The 22,215-nt window shown below is 42.7% G+C and overlaps 1 protein-coding gene across 1 annotated transcript in view; it reads left to right on the top strand.

The window, feature by feature from the left end:
* The window catches only part of kcnh3 (potassium voltage-gated channel, subfamily H (eag-related), member 3), a 196,396-nt gene that overhangs the window by 161,008 nt on the left and 13,173 nt on the right, over positions 1-22,215 (top strand). Inside the window, exons 8-11 of the mRNA XM_063498310.1 lie at positions 488-862; positions 4,350-4,549; positions 5,506-5,755; positions 16,322-16,536. Coding sequence (XP_063354380.1) covers positions 488-862; positions 4,350-4,549; positions 5,506-5,755; positions 16,322-16,536 — 1,040 coding nt within the window. The remainder of the gene's footprint in view (positions 1-487; positions 863-4,349; positions 4,550-5,505; positions 5,756-16,321; positions 16,537-22,215) is intronic.

Here is a 22,215-nt window from a genome sequence, read left to right as displayed (position 1 = left end):
GCATTTACACTTCTCCAAAAAGTTGGGACAGGGACAACAAATGGCTGGAAAAGTTTGTTTTTTTTAAAACCCTGAAGGACCATTTTGCAATTAAATAGATTAACTGGCAACATGTCTGTAATATGGGTATAAAAAAGTTAGAAAAGCAGAGCTTCTATGAATTAAAAATGGGCAGAATTGCAGCAATTTGCAACAAAATGCATTTACAAATTGTAGAACAACTTCAGAATAATTTTTCTCTACATAAAAAGTCAGTTTCATTCTAGTTGATGTATGCTCAGGAAACTTAGGAGGTGGAACGTACGGGATGTACAGTACAGTGGTGCAGTACATCCCTAGAACAATGTCTAGTTTTGTACTTTTAAAGTGTAACAGAATGATTAATTCTGTTTCAGTTATCCTAGGTGATAAAGATATCAGCTGAGTGCAGTTGAGCTGAATAAAAAGACTTTTATAATTCATTGTATTCTCTCACTCTTTGTCTCAGGTTGGCTCCATGAGCTGGCCAAACGTCTGGGTACCCCGTATTTCCCCGCTGCCCTGACAACGCTGTTCCCCACCACGGTCAGCAGCATTCCAGCCGACAGCAGTCAGTGGAACATGTCTGGGTCAGAGGTCGCAGGGCAAGGAACCTGGAATTCTAGCCAGTATTACGGGAATGTTTCAGGAAGCGAGACTGCATCTGGGACAGCTGGTGGGAGTGGGAGTTTCAGTGTGCTGGACGGCGGTCCATCAATGCGCAGCAGCTATGTGACCTCCCTCTACTTTGCTCTGAGCAGTCTGACCAGTGTGGGGTTTGGAAATGTGTCAGCCAACACAGACTCAGAGAAGATCTTCTCCATCTGCACCATGCTCATAGGAGGTAAGGAATGTGTGCACACATCTTAGTGCTTCCTCTCAGAGTTTGAAGCTCTTATTCTCCTCTCGGCCTGAAGTACTCGTTCAGCTCTTTTTCAGCTGTGGGTGAGTCATAAACAAACAGCTGCACACATTTTGTTCCATCCCTGGTTTCAAAAGTGTTTCTTTTTTTCAGTGAAACATAATAGATTATCAAACTCGTATGCAAATCCTCTCACTCACTGTCTCATTACTCTCATTTTCCAGATTGAAAGGTTTCATTACTTGCTTGGCCATGAAATTCTTTTGTTGTTCTCAAGATGCATCACAAGTACTGAGCAGATTTAAATGAAAATTTTGATTCAAAGAAACAAGTGATGGTGCATAAAAACACTTGCTAAATTTATGATTTATGAGGATTTTTTGCCTTTTCGTCATGAACTGTTACAATGACTGTCTCTTACTCTTTGTCTGTTGATGTGTAGCTGCTGATTAAAATGAAATTATTTTAGATTAACAATCACACAACCTTAATTTCTAGTTGCTGTAATTGTGCATTGTTCAAGCTTTAACAAAACACTGATGATTGGTCGCAGCCTGTAGATTATGACCTGCTGTTGGCAAAGATGCAAAGGAGCTTCACTCAGTACTCAGTACATGGACTGTAACTGTAGCTGCTGCTGTTTTGAAGCCATGAGTTTTGACATTTTAGCTAACCACTGTTTGTTTTTATTTTTATTTTTGTTTTTGTTTTCTTTTTCTCTTTTTCCTTTTTAGCGAGGATTTAAAGCACCATCTAGCAATGCCATTAGCTGCTAGCTGTGTTACAAAGGAATATTTGAATTTCACTGTCTATGTCAATGTAGCTAGCTAAAAGTATGTTTTCTGGCTTGGTTTACTCCATAAGTCAAACAACACCTAATAATCCATATCCTTCATAAACCAAAAAAGAAAAATAATTCAAAATACACTAGTTTGAAAATTACTGGCATATCAAAAATCACCCACTCGTGACTCTAGTGGCCATTATAGGAACTGCAGTTTTCTGCACTTCCGGAGCCTGCCTGATTGTGATGCATTTATTTATTCATGTTTAACCTTTGACAACTATTCCAAGATATTTACACATTACAAAGTACAGGCTCCAGATTACTTATCAACTCTTTTACTCACAAAATACTTTTAAATATAATCTTAAATTTACTCTGTGATATTATTTTGTTGCTTTTGTTACTACAGTTACTGTTTTTCTGATGACCTTTTACCATTTTTGTGCCTTTCTTATTCTTGATTCCATTTTTGTTTGAGCCTGTTGAACAGTTGTACATGGGCTCAATAGTGGATCTACTCTAGCTTAATCACAGATGAAAGATATGTTCGACTCACAGTGTGCTACTTGTTTGAACTCTGTGTTCTTATGCGTGTCCTCTTGGGCTGCAATGAAGAGAACTGAATGTTCACGAAGAGAGCAATAAATGAAGAATCGGGAAAGAAATGGAGTCACTGGAAAGGTTATCACGAGAGAAATGCAGCAATTTATGGGCAGAGGACACAATAGTGTGTGGAGATGTCTCAGACACACACACACACACACACACACACACACATTTCTTTTTAGTGGGTTAAACCTTGACATTAACCATAACTACTCACATGCAGTTGTGCAAGTAAATACTGAAAGACACATACAGACACACACACTCAGCTAATAGGTGGGAAAACACATTCTGCAGACAGCTGATAGAATCTGTGTCCAACAGTCGTCCAAGAAAGAAAAATGAAATCTATATTTCCCAGTCGAGTGAAAGCAACACTGTAACTTTAACAAAGGCTGATTTAAGTGTGCATGTGTGCTCTGAGCCAATGATGTCTGCATGTATCTCTTAGATGGCAGGAGAACGATTAAGGGATGAGTTACAGGGAGTTTTAGCTACTATCAGATCATCAAAGTACTTTTTCCACCACCGTGTGGCCCGTTTGTTGCAACAGCAAGTAGGCATTTGTTCATTCTTATTTTCAAAGAGGTCTGCTACTGCAGCACCTTAGACAGCACACTTTGACTGTGTGATGGAGGTTAATATGTGCATTTTGCAAATTATGGAAATGTCATAACTTCTCAATCTGCCTACAGTAGCATGAATCTGCCTTGCTATTTACTGCCTTACTTTACCTATCCCATCCTAAAGGAGGACATGTCTATACACAATCAGGAAAAACTGACTTTAAAATTACCCTTTTGCTCTGGAGGTGGTCTTTATCCTTCAAACTTGGGTCCTCTACCTAGGAGTCCTGTACCGTATTGTTACTGCTCCTAGGACTGCGCTCTTCTGGACACAGATCTCTGATATCGTTCCTGAGATCTGTGTCCAGATGAACCACTTGCTCAGTTTGGGGTCACTGCCCTGAGTAACTCGGAGATCACTGTTGCCTTCACCTTCATATTCTCTAGTTCCTCTCAGCCCTTGGTATTTCTCAAGCTTCCCGTGTTCCTTGTTCCTGATGTTGTTATCACTTGTTATAGCCACCCATCTATCACTACAGCTGTCGTCCACCATTATAATTGTCCTGTTGGTATCTGGAAGTCCCACAGCATTGGTTATTCTCAACCACCTTAGAGATCATATTCCATTTTGACCTCTGGACTTCCAGGCCGTACTCAGCTCACATGTTCCTATATAATATGCCGGGTTGGTTATAGCACTATTCCCTGATTGCTAGCATCCTAGCTCCTTCGTTAAAGGAGATTGCTGTTAGATTGAATGTAACAGCAGTGAAAGTAGACCACAGCTTCATTAATCTCTATAATGTTTTCCTTAAACATAGTTTAATGTTCTCTTGTGGTAAGCTGCTGCACACAGATACTATGAGCTATAACTTAGAGATAATTCAGCCTTTTAAGAACCCCGTTTCTTTATAAAATGAAGCCATTAGTCTGGCTGTCAGTGGACCGTGTAAGTGTCCCCGTGGCCTGACTGCTGTTTCAGCAGCTTTTCAAACTGCTTTTAGGAAGAGAAACTGCTGTGTGGCTCCCTCAGGAAAAGTGCATTATGAAACGATTCCAGTCTTTGGGGATAGCTGCTGGTTAGCTGTGCTCACATTAAGACCAAACCTGTGTGTGTGGCACTGTTGAACAAATATGCTCACACTGGGGTTGGAGCTGTTTTGGGGTTTGTTTGGAATAATAATTTAGTTGTCATTGATTAGAAATAAAAGGTTTTCTGAACAGTGGGATTATTTTTCAGCAGTGTGTTACTGACATTCTGTGAAAACCGTAATCTACTCTAGGCAGTGCTTCACAGTGGTTTTAGAGCAGCTAAGTCCTTCTAAGCCCTGTGCTTTTTAACTTCTCAGGGCTTATAAAGACATCCCATGAAGCTTCCTGCTGCGCAGAAGTATTATGGGACTTTAATGAGGTCTCTTCTAGAAAGAAGCCAATCGAGCCGCAGTAATTAATTCTGTATCAAACTAGAAGCGCACCGAGAACAATAAAGAAACCTTTCCTCTGTGTCCAGCACTGATGCATGCAGTTGTGTTTGGCAACGTAACGGCCATCATCCAGAGGATGTACTCGCGCCGCTCGCTTTACCACACCCGCACCAAGGACCTGAAGGACTTCATCAGAGTCCATCGGTTGCCCAAAGCTTTGGAGCAGCGCATGCTGGAGTGTTTCCAAACTATGTGGTCGGTCAACAACGGGATCGACGTTAGTGAGGTGAGAAGAGCGTGTGCATAAGTGATTTAAAACTGCTGTTTATGTTGCACTGCTTACACAGAGTTTATAGCCTGTTCTCCAGAGTGAAAGCTCAAAGATGCTCTCCACTAAACAGCTTCACTGTTCAGAGGAACCAGAGTTCAGCATTGGACGTCTTGTTGTCTGCTGGAAGTTTTATCTACACCTTGAGTTGAGAACAGGGTCCAATGTACAGCTTGAGATGAAAGCCTGCTCTGAGAATACAATTAGGTCAAATCATTTCTTGCACAAAAACATTTTTTTGTGGTTTAGCCTCTTATACTCCACAAGAGTGGATTTTAAATCAAACTGACTGAAGTGCAGACTTTCATCTTGCAATGAACACAACACGTTTTACATAAACTTTAGTGAGAATTGTTTAAGAATTACAACCATTTTTACGCATTGTCACTGAGAAGTTTGCCAGCTCAGCTCCCAGTTCTTACACCTAAGCAACACTTTAACACGTCGGTGGTAAAGCTGTGAGCTACAGAAACAGAATAGCATAGAGGTCACCAGTGCTTTTAGGAAAAGGTGTCAAATCTGGAACTTTTCTCTGACTTTAATTTTAAGATTTTCTCAATTATAAATAAATCAGGATTATTGGAATGATCTATTTATACGTTGCAGCTTGAAAAGATTTGCCCAAGGCAAGTAAATATGCTAAAATGAAGGGCCTGATATACCACGAGCAACCCTGAGTAATGTAAAAAAAAAGAGTAGTCCTAGATTATTTCAGCATGTCTTACAAGCTTCTCTGATCTTGCATGTGATTTGAGATGCCCACTGAGTACTTTAAACTCTCTGTGGGGTTATCACATTTTTACGTTTGGAGAGGCTCTTTAAGCCTGCGGCAAAGGGTTATTTTTTGTATAAAACTATATGAAGGCTGTTTTAAAGTAAAGACCAGCTGTTCAGTGTGAACTTTCACTTCACAGCTTCTGAAGGACTTCCCAGATGAGCTGAGGGCTGATATCGCCATGCACCTGAACAAGGAGCTGCTCCAGCTGCCTCTGTTTGAGTCAGCCAGCAGGGGCTGCCTGCGTTCCCTCTCCCTCATCATCAAGACCTCCTTCTGCGCTCCAGGGGAGTTCCTCATCCGGCAGGGAGACGCCTTGCAGGCCATCTATTTCGTCTGCTCAGGTTCCATGGAGGTCCTGAAAGACAACACTGTGCTGGCTATCCTAGGTAAGTCAGAGAAACAGTAAAGTTCTCTTAAGCAGAGAACACGATGTCCTGTCAGTGTGTTCAAGGATAACAACATTTCTCAGTCAAGTTGCCAAACTGCAAAAAAAAAAAAGATCACATGGTTACTTAATTAATGCAATTAGGATCTCTGTTGTTTGAAGGAAGGACACAGAACTGAGTGAGAACTACACGGGACACCCTCGGCTCTGACAGACGATTATCTTTGAAACTGAGATTTGGAGGATGTGAGATGATCTGCGGGACATCGTGCTGAATATTTAACGAAGGGGGAGAATGGTTCATCTGAGAATGTGCTGGCTGAATGTGTGCCTGTGTTAATATTAAGTGCAGCTAACGAAGTATGGACTTCAGAGGGGGAAAGAGAGATCATCTCTCAGTTCAGTGATTACAGTTAAAATAATTTCACAGTGCTGGCTCAGACCTGCAGAGCAACCTGGTCTGGAGTGTCTAATGGAAATTAAAATTGATGATGGCGAAAAAGGAGAAGGAAGGCAGGACATAAAACAGGTGTGTGTGTGTGTGTGTGTGTGTGTGTGTGTGTGTGTGTGTGTGTGTGTGTGTGTGTGTGTGTGTGTGTGTGTGTGTGTGTGTGTGTGTGTGTGTGTGTGTAAGTGTGTGTAATATTCAAACAAAGGGGAAGACGAGGCTGAAGGCGAGCTGATAAAGAGCAGCTGTTTATGCTCTGCTGCTTTAAAGAGTCGTTACCAAGCTTGATACAAGCCGAGAGAGTAATGATTTCCCACAGTGTTGATCCTGTGAGCTCGACAGAATAATCTTCTATTTACTGTGAGCAGAGAGGAAACAGGTCTTACACTGTATGCACCTATAACCAAACTAATGAATGAATGAATGAATGAGGGTTTTTGTTGGCAGTTTGGTACTTCTGTTTTAATCTTTGTGCTGTCAGTTAATGTAATGAATCTAAGAATCAGATGAGGTTGGAGAACTTTATTCCTTAGATGGCAAAATGTAGGAAAAACCTCTGCAGTGAAGGAATCTTGAGGCTCTGTAATGCAATGGAGGGAATCTTGCTGGCAAGGAAGAGAAGCTACAGTTTTCAATAGTTGGTCCAACTGTTACACACATTTATAAATCCCTTTTCTATGCAGCACACATATGCACACAACATATATGATTATGGTTCTGAACAACGACACCAAGCCAGTGTTTGTAGGCAGCATAGTGAAAGTCAGTGAGGCCTACCTCGGCCAATGAGTTTGTTCTGTTTGTTACACTGCACTGCCAAAAGTATTCACTTGTCTACCTTCACACACATATGAACTTTAATGGCATCCTATTTTTGTTCCATAGGGTTTAATGTACCATATTTTTCGGACCATAAGGTGCACCGGATTATAAGGCACATTAAACAAAACAGTCAGATAAGTCAAACTTTACTCAACTCATTCTTCTTGCTTCCTCCACTTCCTCATCTTTTCTCACTGTTGCTCTGCCATCACAGAGTCTCTGTGCTGCATCACTGATATGTCACTGAAACACAGACCCACTCACACACGTGTGTCTCCTACCCGGTCATGTTAAATTCAGAGGTGCATGACAACACCAAAGCACATGACAGCAGCTGTGTTTCACTCTTGTCACACGACATAGTTCACACAGGTGAGAGCGGCGACCACAAAGTGGCGGTGAGGCATAAACAGAGAGGCACACATACAGTATGCATAATAATGTTGGCTGATGTCTATAACAGGTATAGTCTGTGGCCTATGATAGTGAACATTGTTGGGGTCATTACTCAAAAAGAAAATAGTTCATTTACTGGGTAACAGAGCGTAAGATGAATTTTCTGGCTAGAATCCCACACGCTGACACAAATCACTGTACCAATGGGGACAGTTTTAATGTTTACTATGAATAGCAAAGGTGGAAACCTGCCCAAAGAGCACTCTGAAAAATGTGGCTACAATGGTTCTCATGAAGAAACAGGTACAGGCTCAAATGCATGCTACAGTTCTACAAGCCACACGGCTCATCAGATGCTTTGGTTACCTGCAGAAAATCAAGCTTTTGGCTCCTTGGCCATGGGCAGCATGCACTATGGATCTGGGGTTTCTCACTACTAGACTTGTGTTGGCATTCCGTCTTTGCACATACTTGGAAGAGCTGATGTCAGCAGTGGATAGCTGTTCCCGGCTTGGGTGCCGATTTCCGCTTCACATCCATGTCTTTTTGTGCAATAAGAATAAAATGAATGATCGTGTCGACACTCTTCTGAACTTGCAGACCTGCACATGACTTGAACACAAGTGTCTGATTTAATCTCTTTTGGTTACTGAATTCAGTACAGTAATGTGTTACTTGAGCGAGTGGGGATTGCAGAGAAGCGGGTTTTCACAAGACACACAGCTCTTTTGGAAAACATGTTTCTTTCAGCCAGTTTACATGATAACATTACTTATGAGACTCCAAAATGTTTAGTGGTGATTAAATCGTTGGCAGAGCTTGAACTTTAAACAGCTTGTTTGAACGAGAGGATGAACTGAGGAGCTGCTCAGAGATTGAATTAACGATTAGTAGGTCCCTTTTAATTTGAAACTTATACACATCCTGACAGTAGCTCAGCTCTGCTGGCATGTTCAGAAGAGTGACTGGAGCTTCTACTCACACACTTGAGTTATTAACCTCCCACAACAGGGGAGCAGAGACATTTTCCTTGCAAGCCAGTAACACCTCCACCTCAGAGTTTAACTTCTCACAGGCACCTGAAAAGCAAAGACCCTTCAGAATCTCACCATGATTCAATTATGGTTCCACAATTTATGTTCGAGAGCGCAACTATCAAGGTTCTCACACATCACAGAAATCTTACAAACATTTGAAACATTAAAAAAATGATTTGAAGAAGCATGGAAAGTAATAGGCTATCTTGAAATAGGTATGAAGGTGCATCAAAGTTGATTAATGTTGCTGTATGAGCTGTCATGGGTGTTAGTAGCTTTCAAAATATTTTTTGTCAGATGTCTTCACTGACAGCCAAAAGCTGTAATTAGAGCGTGGTGCAGGGTGAATACTGTGGGTGTCTTGGAGCGAATTTTTTCTTACTAGCCACATGCCAGTAAGAAAACATAAGTATGAGCTTGGTATACAGTATTACCTCAGACTCTTCCAAATGAGAAATTTGGTTCGGAAATGTTCTTCAGTCCTGCCGCTTGCTGTTGCGACCGGTTCTGGGTGTGCTGTGTAGGAAGGCACAAACTCTTTGCCAACAAAGTTGTGACTGTGGAAATTGTGAAACAGAATGCAGCAATTGGTAAATGTTTTAAACCCTATTTGTAACTGAGAGAGTGCAGAGAAAACACAACAAATGTTTTTTTGCTGCCAAAACAGTCCTGACCTATTGAGACATGGACTCCACCAGAAGGTGTGCTGTTTTATCTGACTGATGGTAGCGACAGATCCTTTAAGTCCTGTAAGCTGTGAGGGCCCTCATGGATCGTTCGTCCAACACATCCCACAGATGCTCGATTGGAGTGAGATCTGAGGAATTTGGAGGCCATGTCAGCACCTCAAACTCATAGTTATGCTCCTCCTCATTCCTGAACCAGTCTGCTACTTTGTGGCAGGGTGCATTATCCTGCTGAAAGAGGCCACAGCCATCAGGGAGTACCGTTTCTATGAAATGATGTACAGCAGCGGTCCCCAACCTTTTTTGCGGAACGGACCGGTTTAATGTCCGACAATATTTTCACGGACCGGCCTTTAAGGTGTTGCAGATAAATACAGCAAAATAAAATGATACGACCGAGACAAAAACTGTGGTATTTTGTAAATATAATAATAAACGCGAATTAACTGTGTAGTTGTGTAACTTTATTAGCAGCGTCCTCCTGAAATGCGCCAACATGCCCCTTAGTGCTTTCTGGTCACTATGGTAACACGTAAATATTTCTTTCAAAATAAGACTCACAACTACAACACAGGAAAAGACCCAGGGAAACCGAGTTAACGATAAAAACCCTGAAAACCATAAATTTCACACCCGAGCCTCAACTCTAGCGGCCCGGTACCAAACGACTCACAGCCCAGTACCGGTCCGTGGCCCGGGGGTTGGGGACCACTGGTGTACATGGTCTGCAACAATGGTTAGGTAGGTGGTATGTGTCCAAGTAGAATCCACATGGATGGCAGGATGTCCATCAATGAGCCTTAGTCACCCATGACCTCATCGCTGGTTCACAATTGTTCCTTATTTGGACCACTTGTGGTAGATGCTGACCACGGCAGGCCTCGAACACCCAATAAGAGCTTTTGGAGATGCTCTGACCCAGTCCTCTAATCACCCTTGTCAAACACACTTGCCTTACACTTGCTATTTTTCCTGCTTCTAACACATCAACTTTGAGGACAAAATGCTAACTTCCTCCCTAATATGTCCCAGCCACTAACAGGTGTCATGATGAAGAGGTAATCAGTGTTCTTGACTTTACCTGTCAGTGTTCATAATGTTCTGCCTGATTGGTGTATCTGGTCATTTTGTACTTGATGGCAGCGATACGTTTCAGAAATGTTAGGACAGGAGCATACGCTGTACTGGATCATCTCTTTATGTTGGTGGCATGTTTGGACTCCATGCAGGTTTAGCACCCATAAGTTATGCCTTTCCTGTGAGAAGGGAGTTCAGGCTTCCTCCTGTCACCAAGTGTTGCTCATAGGGGGTCTTTTGTTGAAGGATGTTGAAGATGGAGCTGCCAGACAGAAGGAAAGGAGGAAAACCACCCCACATAGCAAAATTGGTATGGATCGGATCTGGCCCACACAATGTGCTTACACATGGCCCACATGCTGCAAAGAATGACGGCCCTTTGGTGGCCCACACATGGGCCAGCACAAGACCAGGTGCAAACACACTGCTGGCCCTGTGCTGGCCCAGAACAGTTTCAGCTCTGGCCCCAGATGTCAGCCTAATGTGTACCTTAATCAAGCCATGTAATAACAACATGTGCATAATAGTGCAAAAGTAACATGATGAAACTCTGTTCAGACAGTGAATGGACTGATTCTTATGTAATGCTTTTCACTATCCCAGATTACTGAAAGTGCTCTATATAACATGCCACATTCACCCAATCACACACTTTCTCTAAACTGAGTGCTTCCTAACTACAATCATACACATTCACACTCTCGACATGCAGACTAGAGGAGCGAGGGATCGAACCACTAACCTTCCAATCAGTAGGTGACCTGCTCTACCTCCTGAGCTACAGCACCCAGTAAACCGTCACTAGGTTTTGGATAAAGTGCTCACTCACAAACCTGTCAAACCTGCATTTGAAACATTGGCTACCATAGCAGTATAGTATTGCAACATGGCATTTGGGTCTTCTAACTAAAATAGGAAAATAGGAACATAAATAGTGCCATCATTGCCAGACCTGGCCCACATCTGGTTGACATACACCCTGCGATGACACCAGTCAGTCAGAAGTGCCAGCTTGATGCCAGATCCAGGGAAGACCTGTTTTCACCAAACCACAATCGAGCCAGATATGGCATGGCATCACATAAACAGTGCCATCTATGCCAGGCCTGGCCCATATCTGGATGACATACATCTTATCACGCCAGAAGTCAGCCAGCAGTGCTGGCTTGATATGTGGGACAGAGAAGATTCACGGCTGCAGTAATGGAGGATGCTAGGGGTAGGGTGAGACAGAAGCAGATGATCCGCTGTTGCAATTCCTAAATGGAGCAGCCCAAGTTTTAACATTAATGGTGCCTCTAGATGTGCATGCTGTTAGAGTGAAGCCATAACAGGTGCTGGCTTTTTATGCTAAAAACGATTTAGGTTGGAGAGTCCAGCGTCCATGATTTTTCGCAGTTGAATTTCAGATTGTGACTAGTCAGCCCACAGAGCGGTTTGGTCCTCACCTCAGTTCACTCTCCACATGTCTAAATGTAGCGCCCAGCACCAGAAGCAATTGTAAAGGATGTAAGTGCAAACAAAAGAGCTGAGAAACAAAATCACACATAAGAAAACACAAAGATGTAACCTTTCTAATACTGTTTGTGTTTGTGCACCAGTGTGTGTGCGCACATGCAGTGTGAGTGCATGTTAGTCTCTGGGGATGTGAAGGCAGAAGCCTAATATTAAACAGGGCTGAATTTGCAGACAGAGTGTGGGTGGAAACCCAAATAGTCATGCTCTGCAAGGACACCTTTACCACAGACATGAATATCACAACCACCAGCGTACCATTACATCCTATGTTTCCACCTTAATACAATTCACACTTTATTTATTCTTTCATATTCCTTCATTAGGAAAGCACTGAGACTGCTTTTTTCTTTCTTTTTTACTTTAATCTTTTAATTTTTCTGGTCTGTGTGACGTGAAAGCTGCACTGGTGGACTGTTAGTTCATGTCAGTTTAGCAGCTTACACACGTGCAGTGAGGATGGAAGATCAGACTGATAGGTATGGGCATGAGTTTCTTTAATGTCATTTGCAGTGGCAGCCATTCATCCATTTATTTGAACCCGTTTTTTTTCTGGGGGGGCAATACACTTGTCTAGAAAGCAAACTTAGGAACACAGTTATAGGCATCTATTACATTCAAGAGCATTGTAAATGGACTGGCTCTTGTATAGTGCTTTTCTACTTCACACTTTATACAGTGCGTTTCATTCACTCAGTTGCTTTTTGTGGGTGGCTGTAGCTCAATCTGAAGGTTGGTAGTTTGATCCCTGGATCCCCGAGTAATTCTGATGCATCCATTGGAGTATGAATGTGTATGAATGTTAGTTAGTAACATTAACATTAGTATGCTTCTTCTACGCATAGAAGAAAGTGAATGTGGTATGTTGTATAAAGTACTTTGAGAGCTCGGGCAGAATAAAAAAGCACTAGAAGTGTTTTCTATCGACCATTAACACTCTGATCCATGCAGACAGGACAAGCTCCTGTGAGGTGTGTTTATGGGAACGGCAAAGACAGTAGATAGAGAGATAGAGGGGGATTGCATTTATTTAATGGCAAGGATAGATGCACATGTTGCAAGTCAGTTTATCAAAAGGTCAAGTTGTATGAATTAATGGTGTTTACCTGTTCTCTGTATGTTCTCTTTGTGTCGATGCGAGGGGAAATGAAGTGGATTTATCCTCAAATGCCAAGCGCTGTGCTCGAATTTGATCTTGATCACGGAACACCTGCACACACACACACACACACACACACACACACACACACACACACACATCGATAGACAGAAGGGGGTGCTGTGCCAGCATTAAACAGATTTTACATTATTAAAACACCTTGATTAATAATGCTGAAGTGTGGAAAGAGCAGAGTCCTGCAAAGTTCACAGAACTCTTTGCACTGGTGGAGCCCATCGTGGTACAGTGTTCTTCCAGGAACTGTTCTGGACCCTGATGGACAATAAAACAGATTAATCTCAAACCCATGGCCGGTCTCACATCATCACGTGTCAAAGTGCAACTGCACACGATAAATTAGAGTCACAACCACAGACAATTATCAGTCTTATTTTGTTCTGCAGTATGAGGCTGAAAATCCTGAATCATAAACCCACACACCAATTAGCAATAATAGTCTTTCAAGACAGTGCCATACAACTTTATCAGAGCAAAAACATTTTATCCCTAAACAGGTAGCCGCCAGGAAATAACATGATTTAAAGACTAACTAACTAACTCAAAATACTGGGTCAAAATGACCCAGAAGTGTTATTTATCTGCCCTGGTTATAGAAAACTGTGCAAAAAAATTGTACCTATTGTACCCTCCTGTTTTCAAAACGTTAACTCGATGATTGCATGCATGCAATGCTTTTAGAGAACACCTGTAAATTATATACAAACACTGCGCTAGTCCAGAACAGTGCAGGGACCCACTTACTTCATCTGAAGTCTTGGTGTCATCGTAGTGGGTCATTTTGGTCTGTTGGTCATCACCGAGGCTAATGTTCTTCATCTCGTACTGCTTACATTAGCCTGTAAATTTGGTCTTCAGTTGACCTTTACTTTGACCCTCACACAGAATCACTGCGAGTATGGAGCGATGTATTACTTAAAACTGAATTAACAGTTTGTGACACCAGTAAAAACATTGACCTTTTATTTCATCACACCCCCATGCTAGACCAAGATGCCTAATTTATTAGATGGCTAGATGGGAGCGAGGGGTAAAATAAGAAGAGGGAAGTATGAGATGTTGATTGAAAACTTGCCTTTAAAAAGATCAAGAACAAAAGAAAAATCCTACTCAAGGTATCAAATCAACGACGTTGATAAATTGAACTCCGTTGATAAGCCTTTGTTCCCTGCCCTCATCACTTTCACCTACACTTTTAAGACGAGACAGATACATGCACTTAAATGTCACTTGCAAGTGTTTGTCTCCCGCTCAGTTTAACATTTTGCTGTGATTATGAGCCAAAGCGCTCCTTGTTGCTGCTGTCGCTCTTGGCCACCCGTCATCTTTGTGACAGCGCATTTGTGCTGAACTACAGGGGGGGGGGGGGGGGGGGGGGGGGTGGAGGAGAGGAAATGTGAGTGATGTAAAAAAAACAGCCGGAGCATAAGAAGGGCCCATCGTGCCAAATTAAGAAGCAGCACAGATTTTGGGGTGGGGGCTGCAGATGACAGTTGGATGGTGCCGAGTGCCGAGGCAGCAGGACAGCGAGGTGGTTCGAGGTTCAAAGGAGGGCTGGAAGGCCGAGTCCAGTAACTGCTGTCGCTCACGTGGCGTGCGTCGAGCTCCTGCTCGCCCTACCTCTCCCCCTTCCCTCACTCTTTCTCACCCTGCCCCTCCATTTCTTCTCATGCCAGTCTGCAGCCACCCCCACATTGTGTCCCTCTCCACTTCCTCTCACAGCTCTCTCTTGATTCTTTCGTCTTCCACCCTCCCTCTTCTTAGTCCACCTCCGCACTCCATCACCCTTTTTAGGTCCCTGCTCGCCTCTGCCCTTCTCCGCCCCGCCTCCCTCTATTTTGCCTCTGTTCTCTCTCTGCTTGTTTTTCTCTTCAGCCCCCTCTTTCTTTTCTTTGCGTTGTGGCTGTGCAGCCTCGTTCCTTCTTTGTTTGACTTTTTCCCTTTTTTCCCCCCCATATGCTGTCTTTGTCTGTCAGATGCCTCACAAACACATTTCCATTTTCTTTTTAACATCCAACCATCCAATCCATGTCTTCAATTAGTAATCGATGCAATCTATGCTGCTCATATACATTGTATGGTTGTATGCTAACTGTATATTGTGTAATTATACATGGGGCATGGTGACCAGCATTGTTATTTCTGACAATTTCTTCTAGTGATTTATTTACAAAGCAGCTTAGAAAAAGGCGACATCGTTGCATTGTGTCTAAAGTCAAAACTCTCCTCCTCACTAGGGTCTCAAATAGATTCTGTCCCAATTAGCCACATGCTAAAAAGCATATTTTTATAAATTAGAGGATGTTTGCTTAATTTAGCTGTTCATACACACGTGTTCACTAGTCTGCCTTCACACACATATGCACACTGGATATATATGATTATGGTTCTGAAGCACAGCACAAAGCCAAGTGTTTGTGGGCAACATAGTGAAAGTCAGTAAGCCTACCTCAGCCAATGAGTTTGTTCTTTTTGTTACACTGTACTGCCATAACTGCCATAGCTGCAGCTATAACAGCTGTAGCTCCTCTGGGAAGGCTCTCACAAGGTTAAGGAGCGCGTTCATGGGAATTTTTGACCATTCTCCCAGAATCACATTTGTGAGGTCAGACACTGGTATTGGACGAGAAAGCCTCGCTCTCAGTCTCCCCTCTAAATGATCCCAAAGGTGTAAGTCACTCATCCATGTCTTTACGGCCCTTGCTTTGTGCACTGGTGTACAGTCATGTTGGAACAGGAAGAGGCCATCCCCAAACTGTTCCCACAAAGTTGAGAGAATAAAGTTATTCAAACTGTCTTGGTATGCTTCTTTTCACTGAAACTCTGAGCCCAGCTCCTAAAAAACAAGCACACAATATAATCCCCCCTCCATCAAACTGTACACTTGGCACAATGCAGTCAGACAAGTACCGTTCTCCTGGCAACTGCCAAACCTGGACTAGGCCTAGACCTTCCAATTAGTAGATCACTTGTATCTACTAATTCGGTCCTTGGCTGCTCTACTCTGCTAAGGCTGTACAGTATGTTTCATAAGAAACCAATTGTGTGAAGGCATATAAGCAGCACAGGCTACTAGTGTGCTAATATATGGTAAAGCTTACCAAAGTAAGTTACACTGTGCTACTTTATGCAGGTGGTGTTGCTTTATATAAATTGAAGGGAGCAGGGTTTGCAGGTACATTAGACATACAAACACATGTTCCCACCGCTGCTGTTGAGATGACTTCACAGGTCCAAATCTTTAATCTTCTGTCTTTGATGATGTGCTGCTCAGAACGTCAGTGTGTGAAGCTTAATGGCTGATGATGTTTTCTCAGGTGTTGACAGCTAGTGAGAATAGGCTCCCTCTAAACAGCTGCTTCAAAGACAGGTATCTGTGCATCACTCACTTTGTCATCCCCCTCCCCAGGTAAAGGAGATCTGATTGGCTCAGACTCCCTGACGAAGGAACAAGTGATCAAAACCAACGCTAATGTCAAGGCCCTGACTTACTGTGACCTGCAGTATATCAGCCTCAAGGGTCTCCGAGAGGTTCTCCGACTTTACCCTGAGTATGCCCAGAAGTTCATCAGCGAGATACAACATGACCTGACTTACAATCTACGAGAGGGCCACGGGGCTGATGTGAGTACCTGTAGTAGAATCATGATGGACTTACTGTTTATGTGCGTTTGTCAGTGAACTTGTGTATGTTTTTGTTAGTCTGCTGCACATTTAAAAATAAGTACACTTGAGCTGAATTTGAATTTAAAATGGAGTAGAGTTCACCTCTGTGATCATTAAACAGCTGCAAATACTGACCAGAAATGATTAAAAAGACCCACAATCTAATAGCACATACTGCTTCATTTGTGTAAAGATCTAAGATTATATATGGATATCTATGAAAATGAAAATAATTCTACTTTTCACCTGATTTATGACCTTGTAACACCTTCACTGATAGTTTTACTAGTAACTTACTAGTTTTAAGTCTTGTTCAATACATCATATAGTTCATTTAGTAAATTATGAAACAGGATATTCTTTACACATTGTGACCTTTCAATCTACAAGCTGTTACAAGTCATTCTCAGTCAGATTTATTATGGACTGTATATAAGATAAATGTTTACATCCATCAGTGGTGGCTGTAGCTCAGGAGCTACTAATCGGAAGGTTGGTAGTTTGATCCGTGGCTCCTCTAGTCTGCATGCCATAGTATCCTTGGCCAAGATACTGACGTGTTTATCGCATCATAAACAACTTCTTCCAGAGTGTGCCTTTTGTTCCGTCCCCCTTCCCTTCACTCCCAACTGGTCATGGCAGATGGCTGCCTCATCCTTGGCTTGGTTCTGCTCGAGGCTTCCTGTTAAAAGGGAGTTTTTCCTTCCCGTTATCACCAAGTGCTTGCTCAAAAGATTTCTCTGTATTATCGTGGGGTCTTTACTTTACAACATAACCCATCTTGAGGTGACTGTTGTTGTGACTTGGTGCTGTATAAAAAAATGAAATTAAATTTGAATTAATCAGAGTATGAATGTGTGTGAATATTAGGTAGAAAGCACTTGCTTGTGTGAATGAGACATGCAGTAGAAAGTGCTTTAAGTGCTCAGGTAGAGTAGAATAGTGTGTGTGTGTGTGTGTGTGTGTGTACTGTGATATACAACCAGTCTAGTTACCATTTACCAAAATGTTCCTGTAAGAAAGGCAGATGCACGTGCAGATGGCATAAGGCTAGTCTGTGAATAGTGCACATTCATAGATTTAAATAGGAACAGTTTTAATTAAACAGCCAACCAGATTAGTCACAACACTAAATGTGCAGACTGACAGTCCAATGAGGAACATTTATGAGTAACCTGAGGAGATGCTCACCTTAACAAGGGTCACATGAATGATTAGAACAGAACAGAAATATCCTTTATTGTCCCTCATTGGGGAAATTCACGTATTCCAAGTGAGCAGGTGTACATATAAGGTATACATGAGCATTCTACCACCACTACTTTAAAATACCCAGATGTGTGCACACACACTCTGACAACCTCAGCCATGAAAGGCATTTTCCCTGCTTCCATCAACACACACACTGCATTTGGCTGGTGCTGCAGCAGCAGCAGATGGAGGGAAAAAAGTGTAGGGACAAAAATAGCTTAGTGTTGCTGTTTGAAGTTGTCCTGTTACTAAAAATAGAGCAGGAGGGGAGCACGGGCTCTCCCTGACTGGCTGTCCCCCCACAGCTGCTGCTAAGATTGGATCCTGCTTAATATAAATAGCTCTGCCAGCCGAGTAAAAGAAAGGGAGGAGGAGGAGAAGAAAGAAAGATGAAGGGGGGGGGGGGGGGGGGGGGGGTTGGTTAGCTTGTCTTCTCTCCTACTCTACTGCAGTGCAGTTTGCTTCTCCAGGGATCAACACACTTACTGCGGAGTGTGAACATGTTGGTGTGTGACTAGAGGATGCATTATTCTAGATGCACAATCTGCTGTTCATATCTTAGTTCTGGGTTACAGATGTCCATCTTGGTTATTAGTGTGAAAAAAAAAACATTCTGGTATGTGCAGCCCAGGAGGGGAATTTGCATAGGTATCCAAGACAAGACTGGTGGAAAATGGAAGATAAAGCCTGCAGACATTCAGCAGCCTCTTCCTCACTTAACTAGTATTTCAAGCTACAAACTTAAATGATGAATGACGGTGTTCAAAAATCAAAGATGTCCTGGGGGGATGAAGAAAGGGTTTATGAAGCAAGAAAGATGAGAAAGAGTCTCCATTGCATAAATGATGGTTCACTGCTGATTCACTGGTTGCAGACTAACTGTCATGACCCCCCAGAGCCTTGGGCGAAAAAATGCGATGTGCATGACCAGCCAGAGCACAGCACGCACAGAACTGTGCTGCTGAAAAGACTGGGATATTGGAACAAGTTTTTAACTCTATGGCCATTCTCACAGGGGACCAACTTGCTTATCCTTGCCCTTGAGAGCACATATGAGTTACTATACATGCATCAGCTTCCATGCTTCCAAATCTCTGCCCCCAGCCCCGAACCAGCCACACACATGATGCAAACTCCCCCACACTCTCGCACACAGTTGAGCAAGAGGATGGCGGCACGCGGCAAGCGCACACTTATCACGCCCCCGCATCGCAGAGCAGCTCCTTGGTGTGCTCCGGAGCTGGGAGCTAAGAATAGAACAGGAAAGCTAAAAATAAATTACAGTGGCACGGGTATGGAAGGGGGGAGCTGGCTGAGTGGAGGGCACTGGGGACAGAGGAGGGAAAAAAGGGAGGATGCTGAGCAGGCAGGGAAGGAGGGGAGGAGGGGAGAGTGCAGGGGGGAAAGGGAAAGCACAGGGGTGTTGGCTCAAATACATTCATAACTCACTGCACCAGGCGTTGTGTGCTAGAGCATGGGCGATGTCATTATTTTGAAGCCTGTACAGGTGAAACTGCTAGTTTAATAAACTAGCAGCGCTGCTACGCTCATTCTGACCTTGAGTGAAGAGCCACTGTTTGACACAAGTAACTGAAATTTGTACATTTTTACAAAATTATTGATTTTTTGGGGTGGCTAGAGTAAACATGCTACTGGGAGCTAGAGCTCGCACTTATCTCACAAACTACCACAACACACTCTCAGTTGTTTGTGTAGCCTTTGATTCAATAAATTTTGAACGAGTCTTTGTTTTTTTTCCACTTAAATTTCATTCCCTTGAATTTCTCCAGCCCTGCATCAACGCTGATCAGAGCCTAAATTGTTCACTTCATAAGCAGGGACAAGGCTGATGGGAAACTGGGGAGGCTTGGGACTGTAACTGTCAGAGGAGTGTGTGTGTATGTGTGTGTGTGATGAGGGGTGGGAAAAGTGAGATGCAGCAATCTGTATTAAATGTAGCATGACAGACTCCTTTTTGGAGTCTGGCAAAGACAAAGAGACAAACAGATTCTCAAAAACAAAAATGAGAAATAATTGGCATTCAGCCAGTCACCATAAGCCTCTGCACATCTCTTTCAGATTGTTCCCTCACATGTCTGCATCTGACACAATCACTCAAGGGTGACTGTGGCACACAGTGTGAAGTCCTCATTAAAAGCTGCTTGTGATGTCAGCAATCAAGAATTTAAACCTATCTCAATACTACTGAAGCGAGAACCTTAAAAGCAAATCTGAAATATGCCTTCTGTACACCTTTATTTGGAATAAAACGAAAGCCACCCATACATCAAATGGTGAATGGCCTGGTTCGTATAATAGTGCCTTTCTACAATATGTGTCATTCACACGAGCACTTTTTCTACTTAAGAGCTTTCTTTTTATTTAACATTCACACTTCAACGGATGCATTACAGCGCAACTCTAGGTTCTCTACCTTGACCAAGGTTACTGTGGCATGCAGACTAGGCCAGCCAGGAATCAAACCAACCACCTTCCAATGAGTAAATGACCTCCTGAGCTACAGCCACCTCTGAGTGAGACAGACTATCAACCAAAAAGCCAGAAAAAAACATAACCATTATATACATTATAAACGATCAATTGATTAGCATGTCATTGAATGAAATAAATATATGATGCCCAAACAAAACATGACTTAGTACTTGATGAGAAACCTTTGTTAGCAAGCACAGCAGTCAGACGTTTCTTGTAGTTGGGATTTTGGCACGCTTTACAGAAACTCCTGGCTGCTGCTTGGTAACTCGAAGCTTCAGCTCCCTCCACAGACTGAGGTCTGGAGACTGGTTAGGCCAGGGGTGGGCAATCTCAGTCCACGAGGGCCGGTGTCCCTGCAGGTTTTAGATCTCACCTTGGGTCTACACACCTGAATCACATGATTAGTTCGTTACCAGGCCTCTGGAGAACTTCAGGACATGTTGAGGAGTTAATTTAGCCATTTAAATCAGCTGTGTTGGTTCGAGGACACATCTAAAACCTGCAGGGACACCGGCCCTTGTGGACCGAGATTGCCCACCCCTGGGTTAGGCCGTTCCATGACCTTAATGTGCTTTGTCTTAAGCTGTTCCTTGTTGCCTTAATGATATGTTTTAGGTTGTTGTCATGCTGGAAGACCCGTCCACAGCACATCATTAGTGTTCTAGCTGAGGAAAGAACCTGGCCCTTCCATTGGCCCCTCAGCGTGCTGAAGATCTCCTGTACCCTGTGTCAGAAAAACAGCTCAAAGCGTAATGTTTCCACCTCCGTGCTTATCTATGGGGACGGTGTTCTTTGGGTCATATTCAGCGTTTCTCTGTCTCCAAACACAGCTGGTCCAGTTCATACCAAAGAATTCAATTCAGTTTTTATTTGACCACAGAACTTTCTCCCAAACTTTCTCTGAATCATTTACATGTTCACTGTGAAACATAAGATGTTTGTACATGTCCCTTCTTGAACAGAAGGCTTACATACATGTTACCAGTGGTGTTCTTGGTGACTGTTCCTGACTGCCTTTACATCATTAACAAGCATCATTTTATATTTCTTCCATGTCCGAATAATCATACCAAAGGTGTCACCTTAGTTATTTGAACGTTCTTTGGTCTTGGCCATGGTGGTATAGAAGTTGGAATGGAAGAAAAAGATTCTTTGAACAGGTGTGCTTTATACACATAACGAGTCAAGATCAGGTGTGAGTATCTGTAGTTGACTGATTGAGTGTAATCTGTATGCCAAATAGGCACACAGCCAATCTGTGTGAGCCAGCGATCAAATACAACTCCGTTAATAACGTTTATGTAATGTTGTTCACATTAAACATGCGCAAAGTTTCATTCAATGAATTGATTCAATATTGAGGGCAGTGTGTGTACAGGTAAACATGATGTAAGGAGGTGACATGGCTCTCAAAGAATCTTGAATTAAAAAAGAAGGTTATCCTGCTCAGAACAGCCAATCAACAGTCAAAATGGAAATTAGCCAGTGCCACACTGATACAGCAGAGGTTCCCAACCGTTTTTTGAAAACTGTAATCTTATGAAGCGTTGTGTATCCAGGATAACTTTTAAATTAAAAAAGTGACCACTGAATTTAAACTTACAGCTATAAAAATAACAAACTAACCACCAGAATCTGATCAGAGACGCTGGTCAAGTTGGTGATTTGCTTCGAGAGTCGCTTCTTAAAAGCACACATCTTCTCACTGAGCATAAAGCTCGGGCTTCAGGCTACTCTGGATTTGAATGATGGTAATAAGCGCAGATATCCCTAATGTTGGGTACACATAGACCTGTCTGTGAGCCCAACAGCCCCACCCACCTGCTTTTAAAAACATTTTCTTTCTTTTGTGTGAAGAAATCAAAGGAAGGTGGCTTAAAAATGGAGGAA

This window comes from Pelmatolapia mariae, linkage group LG16_19, assembly GCF_036321145.2.
Source record: "Pelmatolapia mariae isolate MD_Pm_ZW linkage group LG16_19, Pm_UMD_F_2, whole genome shotgun sequence".
Classification (NCBI taxonomy): Eukaryota; Metazoa; Chordata; class Actinopteri; order Cichliformes; family Cichlidae; genus Pelmatolapia; species Pelmatolapia mariae.
The sequence above is the reverse complement of the archived record's forward strand: the minus strand, read 5'-3'. Positions and strand labels throughout refer to the sequence as shown.